Source organism: Camelus bactrianus, chromosome X (assembly GCF_048773025.1).
Source record: "Camelus bactrianus isolate YW-2024 breed Bactrian camel chromosome X, ASM4877302v1, whole genome shotgun sequence".
Classification (NCBI taxonomy): domain Eukaryota; kingdom Metazoa; phylum Chordata; class Mammalia; order Artiodactyla; family Camelidae; genus Camelus; species Camelus bactrianus.
The window spans coordinates 13,237,434-13,257,816 of NC_133575.1; the positions used below are offsets into that span (position 1 = coordinate 13,237,434).

A 20,383-nucleotide genomic window follows, 5' to 3' on the forward strand; every position below is an offset into this window, starting at 1 on the left:
GATTTCACAAACAACAGGTTTTTCATAGGGAACTGGACAAAAAGGAGGGGACTGCTATGGCACAAGTGTGAGCAAAATAATAATAATAATAATAATAATAATAATAATAATAATAATAATAATAATAATAATAATAATAATAATAATAATAATAATAATAATAATAATAAAAAAAAACATCGTCTCTATAATGGGCTCTCACCTTGCTTTGCGTTTGAGAGGAGAAAGAATACATTTCCAGTGTCCAGTATACTTTCCCTGTAGCTACTCTCTGGACCCGGAAAAGACTTAAGGCTTTTCTTCAAAGGAACCTGCTTTGCTTCTATCATTACTCATACTGTGCCTCCTTCCCAAAATGGGCAACCTTGACATACCTAAGACAACATGCCACTAAGTAATGTCCTGTACCCTTTATTACACAAATTTATGGGCCGGATACCCTTCTAAGTGCTTTGTTTAGTCATGTACACCCCCACACTGTGCCCATTTTATGGATGGGGAAACTGAAGTACAGAGCCGTTTACCTCAGCTGAATTGCCGAAAGCCATAGAGCGCTTAAATGCTGGGGCTGGGGTACAAACCCAGCAAATCTGGCTCCAAGGTCTGTGATACCTCACCCTGTGGAAAGACAACTTTTAAAAATAACTTTTCCCGGTTTGTACCAAACTACAATTGCTTAAACCCAGTCCCCTCCTCCTTCGAATTCCAGCACTGAGGTGCACACCTAGGACTGAGCCAATGTCTACGTCGGTGGTACCGGGGAATTACATTAAAAAAAAAAAAAAAAGCTTCAAAGAACTAACCAACGAGAGTAGGGAGGCCGTGCCTACGCGCCTCACCCTAGCGAGTAGCCTCCACGAGCCCGCACCACCGCAGGGAGAGTTGCGCGCGCCGGCACTCCAGGGCAGCCGCAAAATCCTCCTCAACCTTAGAGGAGGATTAAACACCTGACTTCTTTTCATTGTTATGTAAATACATTCTTAGGATTTCACAAACAACAGGTCTTTGGTCTAGCCCTGGGCTCCACCACCACCTCTGGAACACTCGGAGGCAGGCACTGCAGCTGCGCAGTAGGAAGCAAAGCCCCACCCCTCGGCTATCTCCCTAGCAACGTCCCGCCCCATAGTGGCGGCACAGGTTTCGGCAGGATTGGTTGGCTAACGGCCCAGGCGTGTGTTGTAGCGGCCACTGATTGGCCAGAGGACCCTGCGTACCGCGGGTGGTTCCTGGTGCGAGTTTGGGTCCCCCAACTTCCGTGGAGTTCGCGGAGGGCGCATCACGTGGTTCTGCTCTACTTCCGGTGCGAGCGGTCGAGTAACCCTAACGGTTTTACCGGTCGCCGCTCCGTGAGGCACACCACCGCTAGCCGGTTCCCGCGCCCTCTGGAGGCCAGTGTGGCAGGCTCTGGCGCCGGAAAAGGTCTGTCAGTGGCATTTTTTCCCTCCCTTTAAACTTTCTTGCCTTGGGTGTGCGCTAGAAGCAGCTGAGGAGCGATTTGGCTTCACGGCTGGGGAGCTCTGATGTGAGGGGGCGGGGGAGGAGCATTTACTTCGGGCAAGAGAAAGGATTTGTTTTTCCGGAAGAGCGAGTCTAAGCTGGAATTTAAGCTGCGCTGCAGATGGGGTGATTTGGGATGGTTCGAGGTGGTTTGAGATGGTTTGGAGTGGTTTGTGGTAGTTACGGCTGCTTCCGGCTGGTTCGGAATGGTTCCCATCGCTTGTCCCGGGATGCCAGCGCTTGTGAGCTTTGGAGATTTGGCCAGTTATTGAGTACTTGGTGATGACTTTCTGGGAAGAGTTGATCCTTTTTCATCCATTCTCTTACTTGGCAGGTGGGGGGGGGGCGAGGCACGACCAAGACTCTCAGACTTTATATAGAATTTTGAGTTTAAAGAATCTATTAACTAGCAAGTTGGTTTGTTATAACATTTTGTGAGATGAGAACGTTGATTTTGAGGCTTTGATGGCAACCACGTTCGATCAAAGACAGTGCAGCCTCGCTGTTGTAAATTAGTGAGCGAGGTGAAAGAATTTAAGGATGTGGATTGAGCACGGTTTGATAACTTGTTAGGGATCGCTTCCCTCCTTCCTCTAACTGGCTCTGCTCTAAACTTTTAAACTGGTTTAATGTTTACAAGTAGTGACTTTATAAGCAGTTTTTCTGCACGGTATTTTATAAAGCAGGCTCGATTCCCTGTTGGGCGATGAGACACAGTTTGGGCAGCATTATCCTCCATCTGGCCGAATTTACACTCTAAAGTGTGATACGGACAGCAGAAGGGCTGCTTTTGAGAGTCCTGACAGGATTTTTAGAACGTTATCTGTGCACTGACACAGTTTTGTTAAAGAAAAAAATTGGAGTGATCTGACTATTGTAATCTGCCCTGTTTTGCCAAGTATTCCTTGAAGTGGTTTTCGGGTGAAACGATGTTTTCTTCCCTCATTGTTGTGATAAATTGATGGCGAGTGAATGCCTTACACCTTGGGAGCAGATTCAAGTGACGTTTGAAAAATCTCTTTGAAATGTCTAAAATGTGTCTTTTTAAAAACCAGATGCTTTCTTGTTTTTATGTTTTAAAGAGTTTAGATTTTTTATCATGAAGTGTAAATGGGCGTCATTTTAAGTAAACTTATTTTGCAGGATTTTGAATTTAACGAATTATATTAATTTTACATAATCTAGTCATGGTTGGGCTCTAAGAAAATGTTGTTTACCTTGTGGGAAGAAGTGAAGGGGAGCTAAAACTTATATTGTGCTATGAACCAGACAAAATGCTGAGTGCTTAATTTAAGTCATTTGATCTTACATAGCTCTGTGAACTAGCTATTATTCCAACTTTATAGGTTAAGAAATTGAGGCACAGTGGGGTGGGTGGGAAGGGATAGACTGAGAGTTCGAAATTTGTAGATAACTGACAGGCATATGTAGAATAGATAAACAAGATTATACGATACAGCACAGGGAAATATATACAAGATCTTGTGGTAGCTCACAGTGAAAAAAAAATGTGACAGTGAATATATGTATGTTCATGTATAACTGAAAAATTGTGCTCCACACTGGAATTTGACACAGTGTTGTAAAATGACTAACTCAATTAAAAAATGTTTTAAAAAGGGGGGGTAAAATCCCAGCCTAAAGCAAAATAGCAAGTTTTGCCATTTGGATTCAGATTTAGATATTTCTTTCTTTTTTTAATTAAAAATTGTTTGGGGGGGTGAGAGGTAATTAGGTTTATTTATTTTTTTTAATAGAGGTACTGGGGATTGAACCCAGGGCCTTGTGCATGCTAAGTATGCACTCTACCACTGAGCTATACCCTCCCCCGCAGATTTAAGTATTTCTTAAAGCCCAATTCTTTGCACAATGCTTAAAATTCATCTAGGAGAAATGGTTGCTATATCTGCAGTGTAAGGGTGCAGTGCGAATGAAAATGACATGTTATGATCCAGAGGATTTGTTGTCTACATGCTCCATAACAAGTAGATTTGTTGGGAGGATGTCATGAATACCCAAATAATAAAATAATAGTACCCAATAGCAAACACCTTTGTTATGTCAGTCATTGTTCTAAGCGCTTGACATGTATTAATTCATGGGATCCTCATAACTCCATGAGGTTTGTACTGTTATCCCCATTTTATGGATTTTTTTTTTTTTAAAGCACAGAGAAGTTGTCCAAAGCCACACAGCTAGTAGGTGGAGGAGCTAGGACCCAAACCCTGTATTCTGATCCAGACCCTAAGGTCTTAATGCTATTTGATGTTGCCTCTTCTGTAACTAGCCAACATGTGACAATTGCCTTAAAAGCATTAAAGTGTGAGTGTTCTGGTACTTCTGGGAAAGCAGTATCACTTCCAAATAGGGTGACATAGCAGCTTTGCTTTGTGGAGATGGAAGTTGAATTAAGCCTTTAAGTTTTGAGTTGGTTCTCCGAAGTGGAGAGGTCTTGCAGGGTGCAGGGTATTGTGGGCAGAGGAGATGACAGGCGTAGAAGTTCAGAGTGCAAGATCAGTGTTGATTTGTAAATATCCCACAGAGACAGAAATGTCGGGAATCTGCTGATAGACCCAATGTATGCTGCTTCTGTGTCTGCAACCAAGTGTTAGCATCCTTGTAATTAATCCAGTAGGGAGCTGCCTGATTGTTAAGGGTCTATAACAGTGGCTGGCAAACTTTGTCTGTAAAAGGCCAGATGTAAATATCTTAGGCTTAGAGCAAGGGGACACATGTTAAGAGGTGACCTCTGAGTGGTGTGGAGGCACCCGTGTAAAGACCTTGTAGGCCATGGTAGGAGTTCGGATTTTGTTATTGTTACAGAAGGGATTCCAGATGATTTTAATAATGAAGAAGTAAAGCGCATTGACTCTGGAGGCAGAGTATACCACTTACTAGCTATGAGACCTGGGTAAATTACTGAAAGTCTCCTTGCCTCAATTTTCTCTTAAGGAAAATGGGGATGATAATAGAGCCTGCCCTGCAGGGTTGTCAGGAATACTCAGTGAATCAGCGTATATCAAGTGCTTAGAACGCTGCCTGGCACAGAGTAAGCAGTAAAATCTGTAAGATACTATTATCTATACCTTGTAGTATATTCCAAATTTTCTACAGTGAAACTATACTTAATGAAAAATTATATATTGAAATCTATAAAACCAAACTGTTAGAAATAAGGTGAGAGTATAAGAAATACTCTAGAGTTGGGAAACTCACTGTCCTCGTTCTGTGCGAGCTCAGGTGGAGGTGCAAGGCTGCCGTGCAAGGTCCTTTGTCAGAGCAGACTTGAGAAGGGATTTGTGAATATCCATGAAATGGGACTGGCTCAATAAGTCACGGCCTGTTTGCAAGATAGGAAACTAAGAGATTGTTAAAGTGACTACGGTATACGTAAAGTTACTGATTTGGAAGAACTTGTTTACTTTTGCTTCTTTGAGCTTTAGGTCAGTTGAATCGTATGCTGTATTCTTTTCTGTGTCTGGCTTTTACTCATCGTTCGGTTGTGAGATTTGTCCTCGTGTGTAACAATAGTTGGGTTATTCTCATTGCTGTGTAGTCTTCCTGTGTATGAAGAACCATGATTTAAAGTATTCACAACTTGTATTAGTCTTATAATCAGAAAAAATACACATAGTCTAAAAAAGCAAAATCTGGTTAAGTTACAGCTCAAATTGGAGGTATTTAATAACTTGAATTTATTCCACAATGTTAGACTGCATTTCTCTAACTTGAAAGTTCATTTTCCCTTGATCTGCCTCTCATTACTGCCCTGGCGCAGGATGGATAAATGAATTGGCTCTCTCATTAACACCCCTCCCGGTACTGTGAGGCCAGCGTTCAAATCTACTACAAGATATAATATGCTAGCATTGCACTCAGTGTCTTTTTGTGGTCGAACAGTTGAATGACTGAGAACCATAACCGAGCCTACATAATTCTAGAAGAGCTTTTGGCTTATTTTTCACATACATTTATTTAAAGTTTAATACAAAATTTAACTACGGAAGCAATTGTACTCTCAGCGCTGAAATGACCTTAGACATAATCTCAATCAGTTTTCACCTGGCAGGGGGGGGAGGCGATGTCTTTAGAGGTCACCCCGGTCACACACTGTGGTGGAGGCCCAACCCGGAATAGACTCCCGAATCACCTTTGGAGGCCGGCAGCCTCTCTGGGTAAAAAGTCTCTGAGCTCCTTTACAGAAGCAGTTAGGAAGCATGCTGTTGCTCACTTGTTTCCAGCATTTACTCTGTAGCCTCTACGTTGTGAAGCATTCATTTCACAATTTGAACCAGTATTTGATCTTGGTTCTTATTCCTGTGCATTGGCAATAAAGCCCTTCAGTTTTTAAAGGTTTATTCTAAATCAGTTAATGGAAGAACTCTTGTTTTGTCACTCTCCAAAATTCAGCCATGACTCCAGTTCAACTTGAGTTGGCATTCTGAGAACATATCCATATTATGTTTATTAAGGCAATGTGTGAAGTGACTGTTTTATGCATTGCTTTTCAGGAATAAAAGGTTTACCAGTCCTAGGTGACCAAGCACTTTCACAAATAAACCCTCCAGCAAGTTTATAACTAATTAGGCCCAACTCAGAGGAAGTGGAGCTGCTCCTGTTGCACAAAAAAGATGTCTAGCGGCTCCAGTGAAATTGATGTGGTTTGTATTTCAAATCGAAAATCTCTTTGTTCTTTTCATTGTGTTCTATTTCTTTTCTAAATTGAATTTAATTTCATACAGTGAAACGCAGAGATGGCAAATGTACAGTTCATGAGTTTTTAGACAGTTATATATAAAGCCACATGAACATTTGTATGCAAGTTTTTAAATTGTAACTACCTACCGAGAGTCATTTTCCTCACTCTTTTCACATAATTATTTGAAAGCACTTTGAAAAGCATAAGGCACTATATAAAGATAAGACGGTATATTTTATAACTACTATTCTGTAGCCCAATTCCACATTATTTTGTTTCTGTCTTTTGAAACAAAAACATACATACTACTAAGTATGTTAAAAATTATTCCTATAGTTCTTAATCCATTCTTAGGATGAAGAGTTATTAAATGAAATGTAATGGTTGTTTACTGTCTGTTGACTTATTTATATCCTTATTCCCCCCAAAATGTTTTTAGGTGATTTAGGGATTAATTATCAAGAAAAATAGGTGCTTAAGTATTTCCTATTTTGTCCACAAAGTGGCACTGTTTGATTATTTAAAAGTCAAAAGCCATGAACAGGGTTCTTTGTAGTTAGAAATACTTGCTTTTACAGCAGTTCTGGTGCCAAATTACTAGAAGACTAGTCTCTCTACCCCAAGGTCCACCAGAGGAAAATGATGTTGGGTTAATGAGAAAACAGTTTTGCAAGTACATCTTTTCCTGTAGTCACAGTATTTACAATGGACTGAGGTCCTTTGATATCACAAATTGGCTTTTGGAGCTTCTTGAAAGTGAAGTCCTCAATTTTTCTTTAAGTTCTATCATCTTTCCTTTTAATTTGTTAATAAATCTTCCTTAGATAAGAACACGAATCTCTGCTTATGATGATGATAACACTGTTCTTTATGCATATGAACCAAATACTGCATTTTTCAATAATGTAAGTAAAGTTAATTGCCATTTGCCAAATATATTAACTTAACCATTTTAAAGAAAAAGCTTTAAAATCTTCATAAACTGTAGAGTTCCTCTAAACTCACACTTAAGAAAATACTCATCTCTCCTGAATTTGTCTGCTTTCTTTCATTAGACGGTGAGCAATTAACCATTTTACTTCCCTCTTTTCCTTGTAGAGTAGGAAACTCAGAGCAATTTTTACTCATCTTCAGGGCAAAACTAAACCTAGGTCTTTCTAATTAATAAATTATTTCCTTGCTCCCTCTTAATTAGCTGTGATCATTTTCATTCTCATATTAATGTAAGGTTTGTATTTTGTCTCTGCTTTAGATTAAGGCTTCTGAAACTCTTTGAAAAGTCGGTTAAAATAAAAACAATTTAAGTAAATAGATATAAAGTGTTTTTTTTCTCGTAGTGTTTAGTTTGACTTTTACAGAAGCATTAACTACTTAACTTTTAAAATATTAGCAGGAAAATACTGTGTCTGACACAGCCTACAACGAAGAGCAACAAAAAACAGTTCTGGATGTCCTTACTCATTGCCAGGTACAAAAGATTCTGTCTCTCAAATGTAGTTTTCTAAAGTATTAAGCTATCAAGGGTTTTGTGAGCTGCATACCCTAGAAGTAAAGATCGTTTATTAAAAAATGTTTCTTAACATGTAAAGTTTCTTAATTAAAATGAGCTAGCATACTTTGAAAAGTAAAAGATGCTTATGTGAGTCTTTATCATTATTACTCTTGAGAAGAGAAGTGGAATACTTAAAGGGAACCTATGGTGTCTTCTGGGGAAGGATGTCCAGAGGGTGGGACTGTAGGGGTGACATAGAGAGTTCTGACTTTGAGCAGGGCCATCCCTGGCCTGCTTTACATCAGTAAACATGATGAACTAGGTTGACACTGCTCTACCAGGACCTTCTGAGCGATGTGCAGGATGTGGTGAGACAGAGCATCTACAATAAGAAATGCCCAGATTCCAAAGTCACGGCCCTGAAACACCTCTCAGGGATCCTCTCCATTTCTCCTAATTTGACAGCTCCCTCCTTTCTTCAGCTCCTTCCCTTACCAGTCTGGGCCACATGGTGCAGCATTTCATCTTTTCCTTTCTTTGATCCTTGCCCACCATTGCCAGGTGATTTTCAGACAACCCCAATCTTTGTCTCTTATTTCATGGAGAAAATGGAGGATGTGGAACAGAAATCTCCCCCAAGTCCTGATTCCTCTTCCCACAGCCAACAAACTTGCCTGGATCCATCTCTCTGCTGACCTCCTTCCCGACCATTCGAACGGGAAGGTGTTTTCCTCTGTCAGGCTAACACCTTCGCTGGTTTCTGCATCCAACCCTCTTCCCCTGTGTTCAGACACCTCCCTTCATTGGTCGTCCCTCTCTCCCCTACATCTTCAGCCTCTGTCTCTATCACTCAGCATATTCATCCTCCTACAGTTTTTAAAAAATCACTTCTTTTGGCCTCTTTAGCTATTACCCTCTCTTCTTCCCTTCATAACCGAGCTCTTTGAATGTCATTTCTATTTACTGTCTAAACATCTAACTTCCTCTTTTCTGTTTGGGTATATTGGGGGTTTGTTTCTTTTAATTTTTTTATTGAAATATAGTTGATTGACAGTATTGTGTTAGTTTCAGGTGTAGAGCATAGCGATTTTTTTTTTGCAGATTATATTCCATTATATGTTACTATAAGATACTGGGTATAATTCCCTGTGCTATAGTAAATACTTGTTTCTTATCTATTTTATGTATAGTAGTTTTTATCTGTTGATCCCATATTCCTAATTTGTTGGGTATTTTTTAATATACTGCTCCTTCTGCCCTGTGTGCTCTTCTGTGCATCTTTACCTGGTGAACACCTTCTCATCTCTTCATTCTCAATGTAGAAATCTCCTTTTCTGAAAATCCTGCCTCGACTGCCAGCCTGGATCAGGTCTCATTCTTCTGTGTACATGTAGTGTCGTGGCCGTAACAGGTGACTGAGCACTACTGGACCAGTCATCATGTAGTATTATTATCACATTAGTATTAACATAATACTATAGCATGTTGTTTTGTCCTCAAGAGAACTCTGAGATATTTTCATCCTGATGCTATTCATAAGGAAACTGAAGCACAAGAGAAGTTAAGTAACTTGCCCAACTAATAATGGCAGAACTCTAGTACTTGAACCCAACTGTGTTCGCCTAGAGCCTGTGCTGTAAGCCAGTGGGTCTCCTGCTTGGTTGTGCATCAGAATCACGTAGAGGGCTTGTGAAAACACAGATTGCTGCTTTCACTCTCAAGAGTTCCCAGTTTGGTAGATCTGAGGTGGGAGATTTTGCATTTCCAACAATGTTGATGTTGCCGGTCCCTGGAGCCCCCGACATCCACTGTTCCAGGCTGCCACATTCTCTGTTGAAATTGTCTCTCTACTTGCATCTCTCTCAAGCTAAAAATGGGAGTTCCTTAGGGCAGGAGCTGGTTGGTTGGTTGGTTGGTTTTTATGTCTGCATTCCCAGCATCTAGCAAAGGGGTTCTGATGGGGTAGGCCCTGAATAAATGTTTGTTTGAATGAATGAATGAGGTAATGGTTCTGGGCTCTTCATTTAAGTGTATTTTTTGCCCGAATGAAATTTCTGTGTATTTTAAGAATTCTCAGGTTTTATCAGTCACATACCTGACATATGGGGGCTGCATACACAAAGGTTTTGTAAGGTTAATTGTTAACTACATGATTGTAAAATACTCTGACGCTGAAAGTCACATCGGTTATATTTGACTCACTGTTCTTTCCACAGTGGACCGGTCACTGCCTGTTAATTTATACCATCATTACATGCAAAGAGGCTCTTTGGCCTTTTAGCAGATTTGAACATATTTTTCTTAAAATAGCACCTTCCTTGATGTAGAATGATTCCATCATAAATGTGATGGCTTATAGAGCTTGTGGTACATTCACTTTCCAGTGTTCAAGCTTCTTAAAATGCCTGTGGGACGAGGAGTAGCTGAGTGGGAGGTCAGGGCTCCTATCTCAGCCAGCTCAGCTCTGTGTCACTAACAACTAGGCATCAAATGGAAACAAGAAATTTCTCACCGCTTGAGAACTTTGTTTCTAGCAGTCAAAGTTTGGCTTTATGGTATTTTCTTATATGTTACATTTCTTTCCAAATAGGAATTACTAACAGTTTGTATTACAATAGGTCATCTATGATGCTATTCAAGACCTGGATAAGAAGTTTGATGTTATTCATGGAAAGGTTACAAAAATCCACCGTTTTCGTATGAAGTCATTGTGGCAAACTCGTGTAAGTGTTACAAAAATATTTTTACAACTATAATAAACCTCTGGTTTCTAAAGATGCCAATCAGTTAGAAGTGAGAGAGAACTAATAACTGAGATTAGCAAGGCTGATCTATACTTGCTGTAGCAGCAGATGGGAGACTAAACCTCTGTTGGAAAAATGCTTAAAGTTTAGGTTTGAAAAATATATGACAATGGGTATTTTTATGTTTGTAACCATAATATATAAAAGCAATTAAAATGTAGGGTTGAAGAGGAAGAAAAATCATATAATCAAAATAGAGCATTTATCTTTAATAATATAAAGCAGTCTTCCATGGAAATGAGTATCAGTGTATTTACTGTTTATTGCCCTTTTCACTCACTCACGGTTTATGCTGGGTTTGTGTCATTTCAGAAGCCACTTGGATATGCATATAAAAATTATAATTACCTGCTTTCTAAAAAGGTCAAATCCCAGGGATTGTGGAAAAAGGAACCTGCTGCATTCTCTTACCCTGAAAGTTATAGCCCAACTATACCAGTAGGAAGGCGGGACATTGATTCCTATAGCAACTTCGGAGGCAGGTCTTTTCACTCGGACGAGTCCCTGGATCAGGAGCCAGAGTCCCACTACCAGGAGCAAGAGCTGGGCTTCTGCCAGAGCCCGCCACTTTTCCCAGACTCCTACCAGCCGTGCTGCATGCCCGATGAGCCCACGCAGGGCTCCTCTGGGCCCTGCTTCGGCAGCCCAGGAGCCCGCAGCACCAGCAGTGTCTATTCTTCGGCCCGACCCACCTCGGCCATGGCCCAGCGTGAGCCCAGTCCGGGACACAACCTGGAGATGATGGCGTACCCACCTGTCATGGAAAACAGGAGCCTTGGCCAGACCACCTCATCTCTCGGCATGCCGGGCAGCTTTGGTGAGTGTGAAATGACACCTATGACACATACCATCGCGTATGCTCTGTTCCTTAACATCCTTGATGCAAGCTTGTGGAAGCTGTTTGTTTCCTATTTTGAGCGCTGGTTTGGAGTGAGATCCACAGCGAGGATAACGTTTCTTGAGCGTCTATTATGTGCCAGGCACTCTGCCAATAAGCTGACATGCCTCTTCTCTGCTGATACTCAGAATGATCCCATTGTGAGTTTTTTAATCTTCTGTTTTTCTTTGCCTTTTCCCTGGGTAAATATTCAAAATGCTCCTAAAATGGCCAGAGCCCAGATGATAGGAAATAAAAGGTGCACTTTGGGCTAGTTCACATACAAGAATGATCAAATTTGTGTTGATGGTCCTTGGTTAGAGAAACTCATCTTACTAGCACATTACAGAATCCACTCTGTTACCACACTAACTTTAGGGAGTCAGGCGCTCTGGCTGAGTAAATGTATACTTGTCTGGACACAGAGAAGTTTCAGCACAACTTAGTGAACAGCACAGCTAAAACTTTTTGAGGTATGAGCACTTAAATTGTTTCACGTCTCAGTTATTTCTTTTTTTCTTTTGTTCCAGTAGACTTTTAAAAATTTTTTTTATTTCTATATTTATTGTTTATTTCTATGATTATAAAACTACTTACAGTGCAGTTTATTGTATGTAAATTATGTCAGTAAAGCTACATTAAAAAGTACACATGTACCTGTTTTTAAAAGTAAACTTAACAAAAAGGAATGAAATGGAAAGTAAAAGTCCCACAGTAGAGGTGGGTGTTTGGGATAGAGTAAAGGTGAATTGGTTATTTCTTTTTTAAAGGTAAACCTTCAACCAAAATATCTATCACTATGCAATAAACTTCAAAGAGGTATTCAGTATAATGTTAAAGTTACTTCTGATCTCCTAAGCAGAAAATAATCTTATTTTTTTCAAAATCCAGGTAAGCATTTAAACCTTGAGAGACAGGAATTTTAAAGAATAAAAGTGATGCTAAAAAATATCCATATTGAATACATAGGAGAGATTTGGTAAAAGAATCTGGTTCTCAAAGACAGTGGAGGCTGTTGAAATTCATTGATTAAAGTGAATAAATTTAAGCAATTATAAAACTGTAAATTGTAAATAGCTAGTAAAATCAACCTAATCTGGAGAGATGGAGAGGGGAGAGATTGAGAGAAATTCTTTGAAATACTTTAAGAGAACAATAGGTTAGTTTAGATTAACCTAAGTAACAGATCTTTTGCAGTATTTGCCTGTGGCCAGAGGCCTCGGATCGCTCAGTCTCTTTTATGATCTTTGAAGCTTTTAGGTACCTTTGGAAGCTGCTTTAGTTGTTTGGGGGACGTCAGGTGGGATGTTCTTGGGGAGCCATCCTCAGGTCATCTTTATGTAGGCTCTCACTGGATTTTACACTTGGAGTCCTGGGTCCATGCCGGGGTACTTCACAGAAGGTTCCAGGAATGAGACCATTACTCCCCACCTAACATCTCTTCTTTCAGGATCATGATCAAGTCAAGTATGATTTGTCTTTTCTTCCCCTACTGAAGCTCCCCCTTCACCAGTTGGAAATGACCCGGGTATCCTAAAACAGACCTTCTCTGATGACCCTTCAACCTGGTCCGTGGATGAAGTGATCCTGTTTTTGAAACATGTAGATCCTCAGACACTCACCCCCCTCGCTGACCTCTTCAGGCAACATGTAATGTATCTTTTGATCCAGTTTTCCTGTCGTAATGCCTTTGAATGACCTCTCTGCAGGCTCCTCGGTTGGATACTGATTAGTGTGGATGGTGGGGGAACCCTATCAACTGATTTGTCCGTATGTGAGAAAGTTTACTTTGCCCAGAGTTAGATCCTTAAATGGTCGAGGCTGGATCTGTGCTTTAAAGGGTACCCAAGTACCTAAAATACTACAAGTCTTCAAGTTCTCAAGAGAAGATGATTCAGCACAGCCACTCTCAGGTGTCTTTTTTGTAATGACAGCTACAAGGATCCTCCTCCCCACCTGCTGCCTGCTCGGCCCCAGGACCGTGAGTAGGAGGGGTGACCACAGCTGTGACAGGGTGTCCTCCTTGTTAGGATGCCCCAAGAATTCAGCAGCTGATTCCATTTGGCTCAGTTCTGTTAACCTTATATGGTTACTGATGATATGGGATGCCCTTACCCTCATGCCATTTGCAAAGTAACATCATGGGCTAAATTTTTCTAAGTTTAATTTCTTTAATTTCTAGTTTTACTTGGTAGAAAATGTATAAAACATACCTGACAAAGGCAGCACTGTGAGGGGTTTCAGGTCTTTTCAGCCAGTGATGTATGATTCAGTGCACTTTTGTTTTTAAATCAGAGCTCCCAAAAACCAAGTAGCCTGCTTCAGCACCATCGGCTGATCAGTTAATGTAATAAAGAATTGTAGGAGGATGCCTTGTGACTCTCAAGTAATATTTTATAATGTTTCCTAACAAATAAAATTAGTGCTCACACATGATGTACCCTTTCCAATGTGATAAGAAAATCAGTAATTAGTCTTTAGCATCTAATTAGCTTCAGACAACTGACTGATTCGCTCCCTACATTAAGACCAGACTGTACAGCACGCTCCCAGCAGACACACTCCCAGTGTCAGCCCTTCCAGGAAAGCTGACGACCAGCTGAAGTGTATTTCTACCATTCATAGTTTTTAGTCTTTTTGTCATAGCTTTGCAGCATTTTATTCAGCACATGGTATTTAAAATTAGGTAGTTTGAGGCTTAGGACATTTTAAAGATATTAGGTTAAATTTCCTTTTTCTGAAAATTTGAAGTAAATTTACAAATGATTGAGTGATGCTTCACTGTATGAATGATATTTGTAATAGTTTTCAGCCGGCAGTTGCATACTCAGAAAACATACAGCTGGGTGAGCTGTTCTCTAACTGCTGTCACATGTGCTTCCATATAAAGGAATAACCATTCTGATAAAATATGAAAACACGTTAATTATTTTAATTTCCTTCTCTCTGTAGGACATTGATGGGAAGGCTCTGCTGCTTCTCAAGAGCGACATGATGATGAAGTACATGGGCCTTAAGCTGGGGGCAGCCGTGAAACTGTGCCACTACATTGAAAGGCTTAAAGAAAAAAAGAAATTTGCCAATTGAAAAAATGCTTGTAGGTTAGATTGAACTTAATTCTGGGGAGACCAATGCTGTCTTTTTTTCTGCCCTTAGAAGTTTTGTTATGGAGAAGGTTCCTCTAAAATATGTTTTATATCCAGAAGTGCAGAACCACATTACAGTCCTGTCTGCTTCCTGAGAAGCCATTTAACATGTTAAGATGAGCAGTGTCACATTGGTGGTCTTTCTATCTTTGCATTATTTTCATTGCATAGTTGACAGATATATTTCATGCAGTAAACAGAGAAATACTTTGTTTTTGGTTAATGTTTATATGTAAAACCAAAACTGCTCAGTCCCAGGGGAAAGTATCAGGGACTGACAGGTTCTCTAATGAAATCCATGAAAAGTTTTCTTTAGAAGAGAATTTAAAGATTTAGCTTTAGATAGCTCTTTCTCACATATTTTATGTCTGTTACTGCAATGTTCTGTTCACGTTCTAACAGTTTCTGGAATGGGAATAGCCATATAAAGTATCTTCCTTTCTGTTATTATTTCTCCCTATGTTGTATCTGTTCCTATTCAAAGAAAAAAAAAGCAACCCTACAAGCTTTCAAGAAGTGTTATTATCAGTTTTTTTAATTATAAGGTAGGTAAAATAGTCACTTTATGCAGGAGATATTAAACTACCAGGGTGGTTTGGCTAGAGTCTGATTATATTCTTTCTAATCAGATACCTATTATTTTAAAACTTCAATATTTTGCCTAAGTTTGGACATTTAACTAGGCATTCATTGCTCACATCTCTCCATGAAGATGCCTATGTCCAAATTTTTAAAAGATAGAATTTTTAACAGAGTTTATTGTCTTTTTATTCCTCATGGATACTGTTTCGTATTTATATTTCATTCTATATCTGAAGTATACACACAAGTAAATCTTTTCTTTTTTAATTTAAAATGGCACTTTACACTTCCACAGTGGTAAATATTAACTCTGTGTATTATAGTGATGTTTTTATTCTGTAAGACACACGCACAGCACTTGCCATCACTGGTACCTCTCAGCTCACTCTTCAGGGTTCCCGAACAGGGAAGGTCTGTCTTGTGCAATGTTTCTAGTTTATTTGCTTTCTGAGCCACTTACCATACTAAACTTTGGAAGGTACATTAATTCTAATTTGTCATTTTAAATTTTATTTTAAAAATTAGAACTTTCAAATGAAACACGTTCATTGTCATTATTCTGTTATTTATTACATCTTATATAATATTGGTGTAATGTTTATAAGCTATGAAACTTGGTGCTTATTGTATTAACCATTTGTTATAAATGCCAGTAAGATGTTCATCAGGGGCAAGAATACACAATTTCTCTTTAAAAAACCAAGTGTACTTTATAAGCAAAGGCAACCATTTACTGGGCATATGTGATTTAAAGGGTAATTTCATCTGTGTTATTTCTTTTGTGTTATAAGATTCTAATTTAAACCTGGTCTTCTCTCAAATTGTATGTGTGAAGATGCTGTGCCCACTTGAACAGTCCTCAGGTGTTTGTATAAATACTATGTTTTACAGTTTTAAGATTTTAAAATATAATAAAGTTTAATAATCACAACCATTAATGTCAAAGCCTCAGAATTGATTTTTACTTGCTTAAAGACTTAGAGCCAGCAGTGATGCATGTTATGAGTAGTTATACTTTGGGACAGCTTCACCAGAGAATTCTCTTTCCATCCTGAACATCAGGGCAAAAGTATGGCTAACACAGTAAATTTCACAAGTACAGACCTCAATTAGCAGAATTAAATATCCAATGAAACATAGTATTTTTCTCTCTAAATTTACCCTCATCTCCACCAAACATAGCCAAATCAATACTAATTTGTTTATAAAATAAGGCTGGTCAGTTGACCACATGGGCTCCTCCAAACTGACTATGTGGAACTCCTCAGAAGCAGTCTCAGACTGAATTCCCACAAGGCCTCAAAGCTAGGAAAGCCATGCCAAAGGCCTGCCATCAGGCTCCACCTCGGTGGATTTCTCTCTTCTAGAAGTCCCAAAAAATATCGAGACTCCAGCGCATGCCAAGAGACAGTCTTTCTCATTCACCTCATAAGGCTGCTCGGAACCCAAGAGTCTCCAATTTCTGGGGAAACCAGGTTGAGAGAAAAGAAAAGTATTTCAATTCTACCAACAAGTGTAGTTTACCAAATTGCTATGAATCATAACTAACCTAAGGGGAAGGGCTTCCCTGTATCTGGAAAACACAGATCAAAACCAGTAGTATTCTGGAATAAAAACCATAAAATTACAACCATAATCACCAGTCCACTCAGTAACCAATCCTTTTAACTTTCTATGAAACCATCAGGTTTTCCATTAGGATTCTTTAATTTCTTAACCAGTTCAGTGATATGATCTGAAATTTATCAGAGACCTGTACTTGTCAAAGGGGCCTTCCTAGGAGTCTTCTTGAAGATGAAACACTTCTGCAAAAGCATCAGAGTACAACAATAACTGTCTATAAATGACAAGACTTAAAAAAGTCACAGTTAAACACCTGATTACAATGTAATCTGTAAAGAAACCCAGTTACAATAACTAGGATTATGACTGATTATAATCTTAACCCTTGAAAACCTTAATCTTTGGCAAATACCAACAAACAAGTAATTGTGAATTGTGTCACACCAGCATTTCCTACTTGGTAAATTTACGCTTTAGTCTTCCTCTCCTAAGAAAGCAAAGGTAGGTAAACTTAGATTTGCCCAGCAATTAATGTTCCAGTATTTTATCCTATTTGAAATGACCCAAATAATCAGTGAATTCTCTTCACTTCACTTAGTTTAGTTTCAAGTTACCAAAATCTGGAAAGACTATTTTAGGTAGACAGTCCCAAAACATAATTATTCCTATAGTGTTTACCTAAAAGCTCTTTTCTCATTCACATTTACTTAAAAGTTTCATCATATCAAGTTATTTTCCTTGCTGACAAATTTGTAACATATAATAAGGTCTCATTTGACTTCTGGTAAGCCTAGGTACAGCAGAAGTGCAACTTACATTGATGACTCTAAAGACATACCTATATTAATCAAACCAACAAACTTAAGCTAGCTTCAATACCAGATGTCAATTCAGTACAATTTCCCAGGTCACATGAACCTGGGAACAGAAATTCATTCAGGCCAGTCTCTTGTGTGTGTCTGAGAATTTATATAAATGCTTAATTTCTTTAAAGCCAATTAAATAGCGCTCATCCACAAAACAATCTTGGCGATGCCATTTGGAGGGAGAGACAGCTTATATTTATAAGGTACACACAGACATACATCTATACAGACACAGAGGTCTTAGTTTTCCTGCTAAAGCTTAAAAAGGCCTCTTTTTGTATGAAATAATGCCATTTGCAGCAACATGGATGGACCTAAAGATGATCACACTAAGTGAAGTTTAAGTCAGAGAAAGACAAATACCATGATATCACTTATATGTGGAATCTAAAAAATGATACAAATAAACTTTACAGAACAGACACAGACATAGAAAACAAATTTACAGTTACCAAAAGGGAGAGTTGGCGGGGAGGGATAAATTAGGAGTTTGGGATTAGCAGACACTAGCTACTATATATAAAATAGATAAACAACAAGGTCCTACTGTATAGCACAGGGAACTACGCTCAATATCTTATAATAAACCATAATGGAAAAGAATCTGAAAAAGAATATATGTATGTATAACTGAATCACTTTGCTGTACACCAGAAACCAACATTGTAAATCAACTACATTTCAATAAAAATAATACTAAAAATTTTTTTAATTAAAAGGCCTCTTTGTTTTTTTTCATTCTCAGGGATCAGATGATTAAAGTTCCTGAGAGCCCAGGTAGATCATATACATCTTTAAGCCAAAGGAGGAGAAATACCAATTCCTTCTAGAAAGCGAAGTTCCTCTGACGCCATACGCAAAAACCAGTTTTAGAATTTCAAGAGTCCCATCTTGGACATTTTCAGGGATTTGTTCTTCAGTTTATAGCCAATTCAGTTTAAACCAGTAACAATACTAGACAATAATACCTATCATTCACATGCCTCACTTTCAGCAGAATAGGAATCAGCATTCAAGTTCACCTTGGCCTCAGCTGTTAGCTCCCTCTCTTAACAGAAAACGCAACGCCAGCCCACAGCTGTGGCCTCACCGACTAACTTTTCTTCCTCTGTCGCGGTGGCCAGTATCTCCTCACAACCTGAGGGGTGTCCGCGTCCTCCGCACTCCCTGGACGTCCCTCATTTACAAGGACAACACCCCCCACCCCCGCAGGGCCCCTGAACGAACGAGTGCACAGCCACCCTGGGACCTCCCCCCAAATTTCGGAAAGCACCCCGGGACTTTCAGGCCCCATGTGTGAGTAGACGGCCACCCCAGGATTCCTCCCGCAACTTCCCATCCCTCCTCCTTATTTCCCGACATCTCGGCGCTCACGGGCGTTTCCTCGGTCTCCTGGCTGCTACGCCAATTGCTGGGCTGCACCCCGCGGCCTGCAAGGCCCGTAGTCTCCCAGTTTCAAGACCAAAGAGCGAGCCTGGAGTCGGCAACAGAGACATCAGTGGTTTCACCCACGGGGGAACTTACACGTCTGAAGAAAGTACTGGAGCCTGCAAGGCCCGTAGTCTCCCAGTTTCAAGACCAAAGAGCGAGCCTGGAGTCGGCAGCAGAGACATCAGTGGTTTCACCCACGGGGGAACTTACACGTCTGAAGAAAGTCCTGGAGAGACAGCCCGCTGTTGGCAGCAGAGGAAGGCGGCAGGCTTTGCTCCCAGAAGGGGAGGGTCCCAGTTACAGGAATTGATGTCAGGTGGGCTTACCAGTTAACAGGGAAAACAGCAGAAGGGCACGCCCCTCATGGCCTTTTGAGAAGCTCTCCAGGTGGAGATGTTCTGATCTAAAGATTAGGTGTTGGGGGAGGGTAGAGCTCCATGGTAGAGCGCATGCTTAGCATGCACGAGGTCCTGGGTTCAATCCCCAGTACCTCTGTTAAAAGGTAAGGAGCATAATTAACAAAATAAAGATTAGGTGAAGCAGGCACTGGTTGAGCAAGGGATGTACCCAGAGCAAGAGAACAGCCATCTTGGGTGGCCTGACCATACAGACTCCCTCTGTAAGCATGAAAAAGCCATGTCCTTCTGTCATATTATTAGAAATTAAAAATTAAACATCACGACTAGGAACCTCGACTATGGGAGGAAAAGCGCTGCTTTTTCCACATACATAAGGGACTGTACTCACAGTTGGCTGAATAAATGAAGTATGTTTAAGTTTTTAGGGCTGATTCCACAGAGCGCTGCTGGGACCTGCTTATGTTTATAAGACCTCCGAGGCTGAGGCTTCCCCGCGTTTCCCGTGTTGCCCAGCGGCTTGATGAAAGAGCACCTCAGAAGCAGCTCTGAGCAGGGAGCGCACACGCGGCCCAGCTGGCCGTGTCTCCCTGCTGTACTAGACGCAACTCAGGTGTTGCGGGACTACCTTCTCTGGCCTTAGGGCTGCTAGGGGGTACTGAGGGGAAAGCCTTAAGATACGGGTGGGAAAAAGGGGGAAAGGAAATAAATCCCTTTGTCTTTCAGAGGTTTTTTTTTTTTCAAGAACCTTTTCAAGATTCAGTTTCATCAAGTTGCTGGACAAAACAGGGGAAACGTCACGTTGCAAGGGAGAGGAACCAAGCTGTCTGCCACGCACTCCGAAGGCGGGCCCTGGTTGGCACATCCTCCCTACCCGAGAGCCGCCCTGTTCCCTGGATCGGCGTCGGAGGACTTAGAAATACAAGCAAGTCTCTCTTACATATGCCTGAAAAAGCCTCTCACGGTTGGTTTTTGCCAATATACCCTCTCCCCCCGTGAAGTGTGGTCATTCGTGGCTTGGCCCAAGCTCCACTTCCTGCTTTTTCCTTCGGTGACATCAGTTCCAGCAG

The 20,383-nt window shown here is 40.3% G+C and overlaps 1 protein-coding gene and 1 long non-coding RNA gene across 9 annotated transcripts in view; one reads left to right on the forward strand and one right to left on the reverse strand.

Moving 5' to 3' along the window:
• Positions 1 to 20,383, reverse strand: part of LOC141576353 (uncharacterized) — a 47,075-nt gene that overhangs the window by 11,184 nt on the left and 15,508 nt on the right. The gene's annotated exons all lie outside the window — the stretch shown is intronic.
• SCML1 (Scm polycomb group protein like 1) lies at positions 1,268 to 16,035 on the forward strand. Of its 7 annotated transcripts, none has more exons than XM_045516347.2 (8): positions 1,268 to 1,419; positions 6,009 to 6,158; positions 7,021 to 7,101; positions 7,587 to 7,664; positions 10,307 to 10,411; positions 10,805 to 11,309; positions 12,868 to 13,019; positions 14,322 to 16,035. In XM_045516347.2, exons 2-8 carry the CDS (start codon positions 6,129 to 6,131, stop codon positions 14,454 to 14,456), a joined length of 1,086 nt encoding a protein of 361 aa, XP_045372303.1. In that variant the 5' UTR covers positions 1,268 to 1,419; positions 6,009 to 6,128; the 3' UTR covers positions 14,457 to 16,035. The 7 variants fall into 7 exon arrangements, with proteins under 7 accessions (XP_045372303.1, XP_074215398.1, XP_010952847.1 ...); XM_074359297.1 differs by having other exon boundaries at positions 7,590 to 7,664; XM_045516349.2 differs by lacking the exon at positions 1,268 to 1,419 and adding an exon at positions 1,766 to 5,672.

Excerpts from the sequence above, each read along its gene's own strand:
- SCML1 (XM_045516347.2), top strand. The coding sequence starts at position 6,129 with ATGTCTAGCGGCTCCAGTGAAATTGATGTG. Across the intron at positions 7,102-7,586 it reads ATACTGCATTTTTCAATAAT|CAGGAAAATACTGTGTCTGA; the intron begins GTAAGTAAAGTT and ends TTAAAATATTAG. Across the intron at positions 13,020-14,321 it reads CTGACCTCTTCAGGCAACAT|GACATTGATGGGAAGGCTCT; the intron begins GTAATGTATCTT and ends TTCTCTCTGTAG.